Source organism: Coffea eugenioides, chromosome 8 (genome assembly GCF_003713205.1).
Source record: "Coffea eugenioides isolate CCC68of chromosome 8, Ceug_1.0, whole genome shotgun sequence".
In the NCBI taxonomy this organism is placed as follows: domain Eukaryota; kingdom Viridiplantae; phylum Streptophyta; class Magnoliopsida; order Gentianales; family Rubiaceae; genus Coffea; species Coffea eugenioides.
The window spans coordinates 44,631,602-44,646,715 of record NC_040042.1 but is presented as its reverse complement, the minus strand read 5'-3'; the positions used below and the strand labels follow the sequence as shown (position 1 = coordinate 44,646,715).

Genomic DNA, 15,114 nt, shown 5'->3' with positions numbered 1-15,114 from the left:
ATATATATGTATGGAAATAATGAGATAATGGATACTCTGGATATCATATTTTACTCCGACCAGATTGCGATGGAACCATGTCTCTTGTCCTATATCTGTTACTTTTTGCCAAGTAGGTGTTTCACTTCATCATCAGATCGGATAATTAAACATCATGAATGAATAATGAAACCCCAAAAAATGCAAGCAAAAAAATCCTGGAGCAAAAGATTTAGAGGGTTAATGTTTTGTCTCCAATTTTTTTGCGACAAGGATTGTTTGGAACGTGTTAATATTCATTCGACAAAGCAAGTATGCTAAACAAACTAGGATTGTCAATGAGTCTGCTCGCGCTGGCCCGACAGAAAGCCCCACGAGCCCGATCATTTAGTGAGCCGGTCTGAGGCTGAACCTAAAAATTAGGCCCGAATTAAATGTGAGCCGAGCTTGGGCCTTATTAGGCTCAAACCCGATATAGGTCCGGCCCTTTAATTACCTATATATATATAATATTTATATTTTGATATTATGTATAATTATATATCCAAATATATTATTACTAAATACTAAATATATACATAAATTACAAAACACAAAAATACATCTAAAAACTCTTTCATGAGCTTTCTTGAGAGCCAATATTGGTAATGCATAACTAAATCTCTAATTTTTCTTATTGGTTGAGTAAATTTTTGTATTGGCATAATATTGGTTGATTTTTTTTTGGTCTACAAACACAAAAATCATCAAGCATATTTGGATTTAAATCACAAGATTATAAAAAAAGTTTCAACTTTTAAAGATGTATTGGCTTATGATCGCATGTTTTATTACTATTTTTCATGCATTTTGAATGGATTAAATATAAATATTGTTGAAAAATTTTTGGTTTATATACGTTTTAAGAACAATTATTTGTTCATGTTTAGTTTTAATATTATAGTCTTGTAAATGTTAAATTAGTTTTACAACTTAATAGTTATAGTAATTATATTAAGAAAATTAAGGAGTAATAAGTGAGCTTGGGCTAAGCCCGATTAAGGCTCACAACCCGAATATTAGTGAGTTGAGTATGAGCTTCACATTTACGAACCCGAAACTCATAACCCGAAGCCCGAAAATGATTCAAATTAAATGAGTTGAGCTTGAACTCATCAAAGCCCGGCTCATTAGACCCGATTGACAGGCCTAAAACAAACCGCAGCTTTTGTCCATGTTATAGAACTATATTCAGTCCATGATTTCCTGTTTTTGGCTTGACCTCGGGGGAAGAAAAGATTAACATTGGGAATGATTTCTTCTAGAGATCCAACAACATACAATCTACTATATAATCCTCTATTTTTTTTTAATCTGAATTAGAGTGCGGTTAGGCATTAGTTTTTATGTGTTGTGACATAAAAGATGAAAAGATCAGTCCCACTGCTAAGTTGCCAACCTGCCTAAATATCCCTTTAGGACTTCAACTTGAAAAACAGCCTCAGAGGATGAGGTAATCTTATCCTCGAAACTGCCCAAAAGGTTGAGGAAAAGAAAGTGATCGGCAGCCACGAAAACATAATAAAGTCGGATTCCTTCTGATGCTGGCATTACTATAAATGAAGGTGCGTACCCTTGATACCTGCATCAAGCATGAAAGGTGCTTTTTTTTTTTTCCTCAACTTTTTACTCGATCTTTTGAGGATCGCACACGTTGCAAACAAATACTGGGAAGATACAAGTGCAAGAAAGGGACCAGCGCATTTATATGATTATGTCCAAATCCAGCTAGAGATGTTCTGATGTATCAGCAGTAAAAGACAATAGGAATCCCTAGATCTTACATGGTGTTTTTTTTTTTTTTAAATGGGTTTCTTGATTTCATGGCATGTACAAGGATAATAAATTAGTCCCACATATACGTGACCCAATACAAATGATATTCTATTGATACTCGATCTGATTTCTAAAACTACGTAGCGGCCTCCCTTGTGAATTTCTTAAAAATTCTTTGCATATCACATGGAGGTACATATTATTTCAATGACATCATCATATCACATCGACTCATTCTCTGCTTTTTTTTGTTAATATAAGCGGAGGATTTTGAACTTAACATCTTTTACTTACATTTTCTTTTCTCAAATCATCTAACCCATCAATCTTCCCAACTCAGTCTTCGTTTGATGAAATTGAAATTTGAAATTTGAATTCTAGAATCTAAAAATTAAAAATTAAGCGCTGAAAATATTAAATGGTTGAATTGATAAAGTTATATGTATTTGATAACTAACTAAATGATAGCATTGAATTAAAATGTCGCGCAAATATTATACTTTCATCTTTTAGAAAAAAAAAATGTCTTTTATTGTATATTTGAAGAGAAAAAAAAAAGTCTTGTGCGAGAGAAAATAATTAAACAATTGAGAGAGAGTACTTAACTGTGCATCTTTGTGTATGTGACTGCATGTGTATGTAATGTATATTGAACAAAATAAGGGCAAATGTATTACTTTGTACAAGAGTGACATATATATTTGAACCAAAATAAAACAATTTGCAAGGATGGGAAGGAGAATAAAGCGTATGCACCACAAGGTCCTACATGTGGTATTTGATTACTTTGATGTTACAGAATTTAAAAAATAAAATAGAGAGTATGATATAAATATTTAATGAATTAATATTATATATATTAACGCAGCACATATAGATTTATACTCCCTCCCTTTTTTTATAACTGTCGTTTAAGGTTTTGCACACCAATTAAGAAAAGTTTTCATTGCTTAAATCTATACACCACTTTCCTTTTATACCCTCATTAATTATTCAATTCACCCATGTTTTCTAGGAAAGAATATGGAAGGGCAGAGAGAAGCAATAATTACTAGGAGTAGTAATTAAGAATCCTGTAAGAGAGATAAAAGGGTAAAATTGTGAAAAAATAATAAATGCTGCATGGGGATAGTAAAACGACAGATAAAAGTACTTAAGAGCAAATTCCTTAAACGACAGTTATAAAAAAAGGGAGGGAGTACTATTTAACATGAGTATGAATTTTAACTCCAAGTCTTGTACTCAAGCATGCACACATAACTAACGCTTGTAGAGTGGCAATGATATAAAATTTATTCTTGAATTAATGATTAATTTATCAGCAACGACTTGAATCAAAAAGCGTGCAAATGATAAAAAAAAATAATAATAATAAAATACACAGGGCTCAGCTCATCTCATCGTTAATTCGTTATAGCGCTATCATAGCTATATATAGATAGTATATATACCAATATTAATCCCAGACATTCCCGTTTCTTCATCCTTCGCCACCACCCCCCAAAGCCTCCTTCGCTCTCGTCTTTTTTCTCTCGCCTTCCTCCCTCTAATCATTCCAAGCATATATGTATAGATATCTAAACATATATGTCTAAACATATATGTGTATGAATATCCTTTGAGTTCTCAAGCCGAAGCAGAGTTTTCAAATCGATCCGATTTCTCTTTTTTTTCGCCGCCATAAACAATCTCCGTCCGAATCTCCGGCCATTTTGTCTGGAATCAGCTGCTTCTCCTTAACATCTTTTCACGTGTTTCCCATAATTGAGCTCTCTCGAGTTACGGAACTTCTCGCACGCGTTTGTTGATGGTCATCTAATAATAGAAGAATTGTTCGTACTCCATAGGCCAGCCGCCAGCCTGAATTGTCTTCGTTGATCATCTTTTTTTTCCTATTAACAGGTACAAATTTTTAAATCTTAGCAAAACTGGTTAAAATAGAGATATATGTATGAATATATGCACGTGAATGTATGTACGTAGTCCTTGAAATTATGATGCATATGCTTCATTGCTCGTGAATTTGTCAGTTTTTTTTTCGTCGTATTATCTTTTGCCGTGGCTAAAGAAATCCGGTGTTAACGGAGTTGCTGGATTTTGTGATGGGAGGTCGTTGAGTTAGATGAAAAGATTGAATTTTGAAGAATTAGAGTAGCTTTAGTCTGAAACTTTGCTGTTTTTTGTGGAGTATTTACAAAAATTCAGATAAAAAGCATTCTGCTTATCTTTTTTAGTAAGGTAAGGCAATCGTGTGCTTTTTATCTGATTAAGGAGGACATCTTCCACCTTTCATCCAAGATACACACTGTTTATCTTTTTTCCCATGGGCTAAAGCAGAAGTATTAGTAACATTCTTGTCCAGCTTACTGCACTCATTGTCTGTCTCTTAGTTCCATAACTTATTCAAGAGTTTTGCGGAGTAGGAGTACTCTTCTGTTTCATATCAGCACATATCAAATCAAATACTTGCCTAAGGCAATGCACTGGATTCCACCATGACCATCCATGGTCATCACAGGAGAAGAAGCAAGCAAGTGTTGTTTGGTGGTCTTGATAATTTGTTCAAATCCACCAATGTCAACCCTGAAGACATTGATATTCTTGTGGTGAACTATATAGTGTGTTCAGTCCAGCGACTCGGCTTTCTGTTTATTTGTCAATCACTACACATCAGGGGCAGGGTTTAGATCTTCTTCAATTGGGAAGATTTGGAAGAGAGTTTGCTTGTATTATTGTGTGGAGGTGTTTGGTATGAACAGGAGAAGGGAATACCATCAATATTTCTTTTATTTGGAATAATTATGAATATCTGTGCAGATAACCAGATTTTAGTGAAATTGTCATCGAGTTAAAATCAAAAGATTGTGTTTTATGATTGAAAGCGAGTTTTAATGAGTATCTAGTACTTAAATTTAAAAAATATTTATAAGTGTGCTGGTGATTGTATTTTTGTTTATTTATTTATTTGTTATTATTATGTCTTTTTTGGGGTTTTTTGTAAATCTTTTTCATGTTTTTGCAAATTAACAAAAATAAATGAAAAAATAAAAGGATCATATGCGGAGAAGTAATTGATTTGTTAACTTGCGAAGCAAAGCATATCAGTATGCATGTGTGTGTTTACGTATATAATTGTTGAATTGGAGTGTCCATGAATTTAGTTGCTAGTCATCAGAAAAGTGCATGATCATTGCTGCTCAATTGGTCTGCTTCTTTTTGGTTTGGAAGGAAAATGTGAAAGTTTGGTGTTACAAAGAAGTGTAACTTAACCCAAAAAAAGAAAGAAAAAGATTTGTTATTTTTTAAGGTAGGTCTAGAGCTGGAGGACTTAATCTTGGATTTAGATGGGGATTACCTGTTATAAGCTACTGAAAATCAACACGTGATCGAGCTTACCTAGCTGATATAAAACTAGTTTTTTTTTTTTTTTTATCGGAAACGAGAACAATTTAATACCAAATATGTTCTGCCTAGCATGTAAGTGATTGGAGGAGTTGACGTTATCCTTTTATGCTGAAAGCTGGTGATTCCCTTATGTTTTGAGATTTAGAAAATTCAAGATTAATACTTGGATTTGAATATGTAAGAAGGATGTATAGAACTCTTGCTGCTAGATCAGCATGATAGGTATGATATATATATATATATATATATATATACAACTAAAATAATGTGAGAACCTGTGCCTTATTATGTAACTTTTTTTCAATTTATTTGTTTCTTTTCTTTTTTTTCTTTGTTTTTCATTTGTAATGATTCAAATTTGGTAAACTGGTTGCGTGACATTTCGACCTCAGAAAACAATGAATCCTGTGCACGATTGAACTGTTACTGCATATCTAGTTCTTATCAATGCGAGTATAGTCAGTCCATAAAGAAAAGGTTTATGATACTTAAAACCATCTTTACAAGTTCCACTTTTTCAGATAGCATGTTTAGCATTGCCATTGTTGTTGTAAAGGTGATATTGATTTAGTTGTATATGACATCCTCATAAATGCATTGGTATAGACACTTATTCTTAGTACACACATATTTTTGTGCAGTGTCACTCTTATGCGAGGTTTCATCCTTTTTCTGTAGTAAGAGATGGTTGCATTTGGGAAGAAGCTGAAGGAAAGACAAATTCAAGAATGGCAAGGGTATGTTGCCTGCATTATTTTCATTAAGTTTGAATTTAACATTCTCTAGCATCGTTTTTCTTCTTTGTCGGAAAAAAAGGCAAAAAATGCATAAATAATTTTCCATATGCTATATAAGCTTAATTTTTCTCGCATTATTTTTTGTTGGAACTAATGACTCTGCAAAATATTTGTTTTGGCAAGAATGAGATGTTCAGTTATCTGTAGTCTAGACCAAAACAAATTCTGAACAAACTATAGATTACCAAAAAACTTTTACTCATCAAACTAAAATAGAAAGCTGATTGACTTTGAGTAAAGTAAATTATGCTGAACAGTAGGGCTACATTTTTTGTCCACTATGCTTGGAGATATACAGATGATTTTTCTGTGGAGTTAGTTCTTTTGAGGAGTACAACATGTTTTTTCAATGGGATATGGCTTCACCTCTGCTAGTTTAGATAAAAGAGATGCATCAACTTAATAGACTACAGTAAAATGTATGCCTTGCTTAATTGAGGAGAAAAGTGGAGTCTAATAATATGGGGACTCAATTGCTGTGGCATGTAGAAAAGCACTTGAAGCGAGAAAAGGGTAGCGATTATGACAGATGTAACTTGCTGCCAGTACTTTTTTTTACTTGTTGCCAGTTCTTGTTATGTACTTACAAGCTATGTTTATGTCGATGTGTGAGATGTTATAGAATGTTATTTTTCAGATACTATATCAACTACAAGCTAATGAAGAAAAAAGTCAAGCAGTACACCCTCCAGATTCAAGCTGGAGCACTAGATCGCAGATATGTTCTCAAGGATTTCTCTCGCATGTTGGATAACCAGGTACTTCTCCAATTTTGTTGATGCATGATTTGACTTGAATAGAAACACAAGCATATCAGGTTATTTGGCTGATGATTTGATTATAAAAAAAAAAAACATATTGTTCATGAGAGATATTGGGAAATATTTACTTTACTTGAATTGGGATCTTTTTTTTTTTGGTCCTCTTTTTTGGTGTTGTGTTTTTGGTTTTGGGGGGGGGGGGGGGAAGGGTGTTTGTATAGATGAAAAGGTTAACTGCCATAAGTATGTCAATTGCTGCAGTTCATTAGTTCCCTGCATGTTTAGAGAATTAACATATTGCACACCCACATGCTGTCTGCTACAGCCTGTCTTGAGGACCAGCAGAAATATGCATTTTTTCTCCCCTTAAGCTTTTACAATTCCACTATCTCATTAGTGTGTGTGTGTGTCTTTTTTGAGATGTAATAAGCAATAACGTAACAGGGTAAACTGAAATTCCATATGTATATGTTTGTGATATACTCATAAGAAAGGTTTGTAATGCAAGAATAACTTCGTTAGTATAAGTTTGAAAATTGACTTCTCATTCACTCATTTTTTTCTTTTTTTGCTGTCACAGATTGAGAAGATTGTTCTTTTTCTTCTGGAACAACAAGGCCTACTTGCTAGCCGGATAGAAAAACTTAATGAACAGCAAGATTCTCTTCAGGAGCAGCCTGATATAAGTAAGATATCAGAGCTCCGAGAGGCTTATAGAGAAGTAGGGAGAGATCTTTTGAAGCTTCTCTTTTTTGTTGAAGTAAATGCCATTGGACTGCGAAAGATCCTCAAGAAGTTTGACAAACGCTTTGGCTCTAAATTCACTGATTACTATGTCAAAACTCGTGCTAATCATCCCTATTCTCAGCTTCAGCAAGTTTTCAAGCATGTGGTAATGTGCGCAACTTGAATGCTTTGTGTCAAATCTATAAGTTGGATGTTTGTGGTACTTATTTGTGATGTTGTTTTATTGTTTCCAAAAGTTTATCGCTAAAGAAAACTTAAAAAGCTCTCTTCTCAAATGAAGTTTTCCATCCTTCCTGTTGATAGAAAAGCTTAGAAACTTAGCCATGGACTATGTTGTTGTTGTCATTGTTTTGCTGACAGTTCTGGTTTCTTAAGAAACAAAGCATTGATAGAAAGTGATGTTATTGAGAATGGATATCACTGGCAGGGGGTAGGAGCAGTTGTTGGAGCAATATCCCGCAATCTTGCAGAGCTTCAGGACCGTCAGGGAAGCTACTTATCAATTTATGACCAGCCTGCTCTACCGCTACAGGTAATCTGCATTTACAATGCAGTCAACTGATTGGGTTGTATAGATTTTAGCCTTTACCTTGGTTGTCCTTCTTAAAGGTCCTTTTGACTAACAATAATTCATTTATTTGCTGGGAAGTACTCATCATTTGCTTCCCTCTTTATGGTATATCTGCAGGATCCTGTGGTCGACTCTTTAAAATCAGCTGTTGATAGATTAACCTATTCAACAAATTTCCTTCACTTCCTAGCGCAACATGCACTTATTATGCAAGAAGAATTACCTACTCCCATTGAGGAACATATTGAAGATGGAAGTTACCACTTTATGTCTCTTCTATTGAACTTGGCAAGCACATTTCTTTATATGGTCAATACATATATTATTGTCCCCACTGCAGATGACTACTCAATAAGCCTAGGGGCTGCTGCAACAGTTTGTGGTGTTATAATTGGAGCAATGGCTGTCGCTCAGATTTTCTCTTCCGTATACTTCAGTGCTTGGTCTAACAAGTCATACTTCAAGCCTTTGCTGTTTAGCAGCATAGCTCTTTTTCTAGGAAATGTCTTGTACGCGTTGGCTCTTGATTTCAATTCAATAACTATTCTTCTTATTGGACGACTATTTTGCGGGTATGTATTTCACTTTGTGGAATTAATTTGTCTTTGCACATCACAGCAACAGCCACTTCCATGCATATATATGATTTATCTTTTGTTGTCTAGACAGTAATAACACTTATTTGTGCAGTTTGGGTTCAGCTAGAGCTGTTAACCGACGTTATATCAGCGACTGTGTGCCACTTAAGATTCGCATGCAGGCTTCAGCAGGCTTCGTTAGTGCTAGTGCACTTGGAATGGCATGTGGTCCTGCACTGGCCGGGTTACTTCAGACTAATTTTAAGATATACAAACTCACATTTAATCAAAACACCTTACCTGGCTGGGTTATGGCTTTTGCATGGTTGGCCTATCTAGTATGGCTGTGGATCTCATTTAGAGAACCTTCTCGTGAAAATGACGAAAATCATGTTTCAGAAGGGTCAAATAATGGTATGTTTACTTTTACAATCTCCTTTTTGCATTCTATTCCTAATTTGGGAAGTATGTTCCTTTTCGTTTTGCCCTTCCGAATTTTCCAAAAAAATGGCTGAAGAGTTAATTTCGAACAAAGTTGAGATTTAATTTTTGCATTGTGGAGGACTAGAGGATTTACCAATAAAAGATTTCACGTTGATGTCCTTTTTTTTTCTTTGACCTCATAAGTTGTATATGTACTTTCCCATGTGGGGCTGGAAATGAGGTTTTACCCTTAGGTGCTGCTTGAACATTTGGAAACCTAAATCGTGATTTTGAAGTGTGTGCTTTGCTTCTAATGAAGTCGATGTTATTTCAGTTTTCACCTTGTGTTAGATTACAATCTGAAACATATTATCAACAATAAAATTTGAATTCCACCCCTCTTTCTTGTGTTATAACTATCATTCCATTTGCTTCAGTTTTCCTTTTTCAGCACTTAAAAGTGATATTGAGAGGTCTGATTTTTTTTTTTTTGTGACAGTGGAAAGTGAAAACCTAGAAAAGGGCCTTGCACAACCATTGCTCCTGACTTCAGAGGAAAACCAGCAACAGGATGACGACCAAGATTATGATGGAAGTGAAGAAGCTTCTGAGGAATCTCGTGGGCCAGCCACCTCAATAGGATCAGCATATAGATTGCTCACACCTTCAGTGAAGGTAAGCATGTACTTGCTTCTGATGTTTCTGGATCCAAAGTGTCCAATAAAACATGTTATTTGAAAGTGGGTGGATTTGTTTCATTTTATCTAGGTTAAGTGCATTTCCTTCCTGCATCTACTGGAAGTTAATATACTGGATTATGTGAGAACGAATTGATCCAAAAAAGTAAGAATCAGGGGAATGGTTAGATGGATTATAAATTTTCTATTTCTGTCTGTGTTTGTTGGTGATGGATTTGCTGCTTCTTTCTTCATCTACATCTTCTTTTCAGTAATTGGAATGGCAAAACAAATGAGAAATCATCACGCTACAAGTTCATTTTGTTTGAATTTTATCTTTTATTATACTTTGAAGGTCATGGTTCTTTGCAAGTTCTCTTAACTTGCTATTACTTTGATACAAGAAAGAAGCTTTATCAGAGTTATGTGCAACAAAGTTTGGTTCTGATTGTGAAATGAATTAATCAAATGATAAAGTTTTTTGCCTTTTCTTTCTTTTTGGGTGTTTTGGTTTCTGTAAGGGATGAATATATAGCTTTTGATGACAACTGCATGAATTAGCTGACCAAGTCGCTTCATTTATCCCAGTCCTTTTCTGTTTGTGGACTCTTTCTTCCCCCTCCATTATGTTGGGTTAAAGAGGCAGTGGAGATTTGTAGCTATCACCAAACACTCTGATCCATAAAGTGAAGTAAATGATTTTTCCCGTCCCTTTGTGTAACGAGTTTCACAAATTGTGTGGTCAGTGAGTTGGCGTCCTTTGTTCCATCTTGGTTCAACCCTGAAGTCCAAAATGAGTAACCTAGTAAATATAAATCAATAGTTTCTATAGAATTGGTTTACATGTGTCACAATGCTTATGGAACTTGATCTTTTCAGGTTCAACTGTTGATTTACTTCATGTTGAAGTATGCAATGGAAATTTTACTCTCAGAATCTAGCGTTGTTACAACGAACTACTTTAGGTGGTCTACAGGCACAGTTGCAATCTTCCTGGCAGGTCTTGGCTTGACAGTTTTACCCGTAAATATTTTTGTTGGGAGCTACATAAGTAACATGTTTGAGGACAGGTAAATTATTTTGACAGCAGCGATAGTTGTGATCCTTTTCTGAGAAACAAAGTGTTCATTTTCAGCTTTGGTTTTATAGTGGCTCTCCTTATGTGCATTTCATTAGAAATCATCATTCGCCATAACATAGTAATATTCGGTTAAGGAACATTTTAACCATCAATAACATCACTACTTTCTTTCGATGCCTAAAGATGATGGGAACATGAGATACATCCCTAGGTTGTGGAGAGAGGGAGAGTTCTCAGGTGATATTTTTTTTTTTTTGAAGTATAACTTTGGTAATCTTTCTCCTCTTTTCCCTCTCCTTCCTATATACCGGGTTAATTCATTTTGTAGGAGGAAAGTCTCTTTACTACTTTCCTGTCCTCTGCTTTTGTTTTGACCAAACATTGGTTGAAATTCTATCAGAGTAAATGTTGGTGAAAAATAGGATTTCAATTGAAGTTAGAACTTTTGCTTGTACCTTCTAGTTAGATCTCATTGGAAAGGATTGTTTAGGAGGATGCTCTTCTTCAGGATAGACCCTTCTTTACTGAAGACAGGTGTCGGTTTATAAAATTGAGTAGACCTTTTGCTTTTCTGTTGGCCAGGTGTGCCATCACAGTGAACACATAAAGAAGCAAACTATGTTGATCGGTTGTTTGAGTAACGGTAATATACTTATCTTCCATAAGGAAGATGTTTCCTTTGAACTTGCTCAGAAGTACAAGGACGATCTAATTTCCCTACACTACTGCCTTTTTAGGATTTAGTTTAATTCTTGATTAGAAGAATTTTACCTAACCAGCTATGGGCACTGTTGTCTGGCATGAGAAATGTGGTAACCTCTTAATAATGCCAGAGTCAACTTTCTTGTAAAATCTTTTCTACAAGAAGAGTAACTGACTATTTTGTTCCTATCCATCCATTTGCAGGCAAATTTTACTTGCTTCTGAAATTATGGTTCTCCTGGGTATACTCTTCAGTTTTCATGTAATAGGGAAGTATACTGTCCCCCAATATGTCTGCTCAGGACTCGTAATGTTTGTTTCTGCCGAAGTATTAGAAGGTAAGATCAATCTGTTTTACTCCCTGAAAAATCTGTCTATTAAGTTAAGAGGAAGCAGATGCATCATATTTTTATAATCAAAAGGCATGTTTATCGGCCATTCCTAAAACTAGGAACCCAGTTGTTTTGAAAATATGCCCTGAACCACCACTAGGATTTATACTATTGTACTTTGGCCATGCCGAGACATGATATCATTAATATCCATTGTCCATTTATTCTGCATTGATCTGCAGCAAGATTACTTTCACACAAGCTCAAAATGCTTAGACTCCAAATATGATTTACTTGGAACATTATGCTGTTGCCATTTTCACTTTAAACCTTGTGAAGCGTAAACTGCCAGTGAGGCACGATCGAACTGTCTTAGAGTAGAAACCTAGTGCTTTTGTGCTTCAATACCACGATCGATTTCCTTACGTATAGCTTGAAGAGTTTGCTCTATGACAAAGTTCAAGTGGCAAAACTGTACCTAGACATGCTGTCTCCATAGTTGTCCAATAAAATTTCATAAAGAATTGTCCAATAGTCGCCCTTGAATTTATGATCAGCAATGTTGGAAGTCTGTTTGTTGGATACTTGGGCAAATTGTGACCTGTAGCATCATTCGAGTAAATACAGATCAAGACAGTAGAAACACGAGCTTGTGATATAAATGTAGTGGCTCTAACTTGTTCGTCTAACTTAGTAGTCTGATGTTTTGGGCTTTGTTGTTTGGTGCTGCCATCTTTTCTTGGTGGAATTGTATGACGCGCGAGCTATAATTTTTTTTTTTTTAATCCAGGTGTCAATTTATCACTCCTCTCCCGAGTCATGTCGTCTAGGCTTTCTCGTGGAACTTATAACGGCGGACTCTTGTCAACCGAAGCTGGTACAATTGCTCGAGTCATTGCAGATGGAACCATCACGCTGGCTGGTTTTTTAGGGCAGAATAAGCTCCTGAATTTCACCCTTCTTCCTTCATTACTGATATGCGTGGCATCAATTATTGCAACCTGCTGTACCTATAACTCTCTTTACTAGCTTAATGTACTGAAGTTCAATAGCATCTTCGATTCTTAATGCATTCTTATTCGAGTTCTTTGTCTCGTATATCTCTTTGTCAATCGATTGGTTTTGCATACATCTTTTTTGTTGGTTTCTTATTAACGCTGCTGTAGTTGCTTTGTATACATAGTTTTTCAGTTCTTTCTATATTTTTAACACACACACACACACCCACACAACCATCATCTTGGCTAGGTTATAGTACATACAACCTTTGTTAAGTTGTATTGACGCATTGCACAGCCAGTTTCAGGACAAAGAAATTCCTAGTTTGCAATTTGTTTTTTTCTTCGTCCCTGAGTGTTCTTTCACGGGATTTGGCGGCTATCCACAAGAATGTGCAAAAGCAATTATGGCAAAATATAGGCTTTGTTTGGAAAGCAACTTCTACGTTTTTCGTAAACATATTTTTCAATCATCTTTTTATCCGGCGTACAATAATTTTTCTACAAAAAAATGCAATCCAATAGTTTTTCTCTAAATGAAGGGGGTTTGATCAGGTGTTGCAGTTCATGACTGTTTATGATCATGTTTATACAGCAAAAGTTTTTGTTTTGTTTTTTTTTTTTTAAAAAGGCCAAAACCTAAACCAGCATATAAGAGGTTGTTCGGTACTTGTCATTCTTGACATTTTTTTTTTTTGGGTTCTTTTTCCGATTCTTGGGAAGAATCTTGGCGTAGCATCTCCTAACATTAAACTCCCTTCTTCCACTCCAGCAGTCTCAGACGCTTCAGACTCCGAAGAAGGAAGTGCGTGAACTTCAAAGTTGCAAATATAAAAGTTCGTCAAATTGATAAATGCTGTGAATATCGAAGAGATAGATGGATTAGCTGGAAGCTTTAGAGCTCCAACACAATCAAAAAGCTGTGATGTACGGTACCCAATAACCATTCCATTTACTAATGCTGAGCAGCTCAGAGGTAAGTAGTTGGACGTCCATAATCAAAGCCGTGGTCCACCTCGTGACAATTGCGACACTCCAATCCGTATCAGTCATAGCCATAGGGAACATCACCTTCGCCAAAAATAGCCATTCTTGCGGACAAGGGGCACAAACGGTTGCAGGTGCAACCATTTGTGGGGGTTGTATTCATTTTTCACGGCGCGTAACTTTCATTGTACACGATGTAACTTACTTTGCACACGACGTAATTTTACAACACTTTTTTGTGAGTCCCACACATGGCGTGAAAATCGAGTTACATGGTGTAATCTGAGCCGCACAAATTTTTGAGGCCCATTTCCCATTCTTGCCTTCTCATGTCACTGTAAGAAAGAGGAAACAAAAATCACAGGTAAAGTACAAACCGAGTTCGAAAGTTTACAATCACCGAATATAAAAAGAAAAAGCATAATTGAAAAGGAAAAAAAAAATGAGAGAAGAAGCTTGAGGAATTAATCCATGAAGAATTGGAGGGCCATAAGCCACACTGATCATTAAGATACGTTTCTATGTTGTGTTTGGTGGTCCATGGCAGATTTTTGACGAACTTCTGGTGTTTCAACTTTCAACTTATTTTTTAAAAGAATTTAAATGGGGTTTTTTAAAACTACAAACTCATGCGCTCATAATAATGTTCGTGTAGTTGTAGTAAAAATGAAAAGGCTCAATTGTCTAAGGTAGGTAGTAGTATCGATAATACTCCCTCTGTCCCATTTTAATAGTTCTAGTTTTTTTTTTTACATAATTTATGAAAAAGTAGTTAATTTTATTGAAAAACTAAATTTAGATTGCTATTTTTCGAAAATATCCTTACATTAAATAAAGTTGGCTTTTCATATATCCATATGTTTTGAAAAATCTAAAAATATATTAAATGGGATAGGTTATATTCAATACTAACAATCTATATTAAATAAGGTAGTAGTTTATAGTAATAATAACTTATATTGAATAAGGGTATTTTAGAGAAATTAAAAGACAATCACATTTTTCAATTAGAAAGTGGACTCCAATTTAGGGACTAAAGTGACTAAAAGTGAACGTTAGGGACTAAACTGATAGTTGGGGTATAGTTTAAGGGGGTAAACTGATAAAAACCCTATTTTATAATTCACCTAAAAAGATATGTTTAGATCCAACTTTATTATAAATGGACAAATATACCCATAAATTGCCCTGTTAACTAACTAAAGTTTAGTGAAAATTTTAATGACAAAAATACCCTCTCGTTGTGCTTTAAGTATAAAAC

General features: G+C 35.0%; 1 protein-coding gene across 2 annotated transcripts; it reads left to right on the top strand.

Moving 5' to 3' along the window:
- Positions 1–3,294: 3,294 nt before the first annotated feature.
- LOC113779862 (SPX domain-containing membrane protein At4g22990-like) lies at positions 3,295–12,966 on the top strand. 2 transcript variants are annotated; one of them, XM_027325625.1, is made up of 11 exons: positions 3,295–3,696; positions 5,878–5,936; positions 6,634–6,754; positions 7,338–7,649; positions 7,932–8,036; positions 8,193–8,647; positions 8,766–9,067; positions 9,576–9,751; positions 10,633–10,823; positions 11,741–11,874; positions 12,659–12,966. In XM_027325625.1, exons 2-11 carry the CDS (start codon positions 5,884–5,886, stop codon positions 12,895–12,897), a joined length of 2,088 nt encoding a protein of 695 aa, XP_027181426.1. In that variant the 5' UTR covers positions 3,295–3,696; positions 5,878–5,883; the 3' UTR covers positions 12,898–12,966. The 2 variants fall into 2 exon arrangements, with proteins under 2 accessions (XP_027181426.1, XP_027181425.1); XM_027325624.1 differs by having other exon boundaries at positions 5,841–5,936.
- The last annotated feature ends 2,148 nt before the right edge of the window (positions 12,967–15,114 follow it).

Excerpts from the sequence above, each read along its gene's own strand:
- LOC113779862 (XM_027325625.1), top strand. The coding sequence starts at position 5,884 with ATGGTTGCATTTGGGAAGAAGCTGAAGGAAAGACAAATTCAAGAATGG. Across the intron at positions 7,650-7,931 it reads AGCAAGTTTTCAAGCATGTG|GGGGTAGGAGCAGTTGTTGG; the intron begins GTAATGTGCGCA and ends TATCACTGGCAG. Across the intron at positions 8,037-8,192 it reads AGCCTGCTCTACCGCTACAG|GATCCTGTGGTCGACTCTTT; the intron begins GTAATCTGCATT and ends GTATATCTGCAG.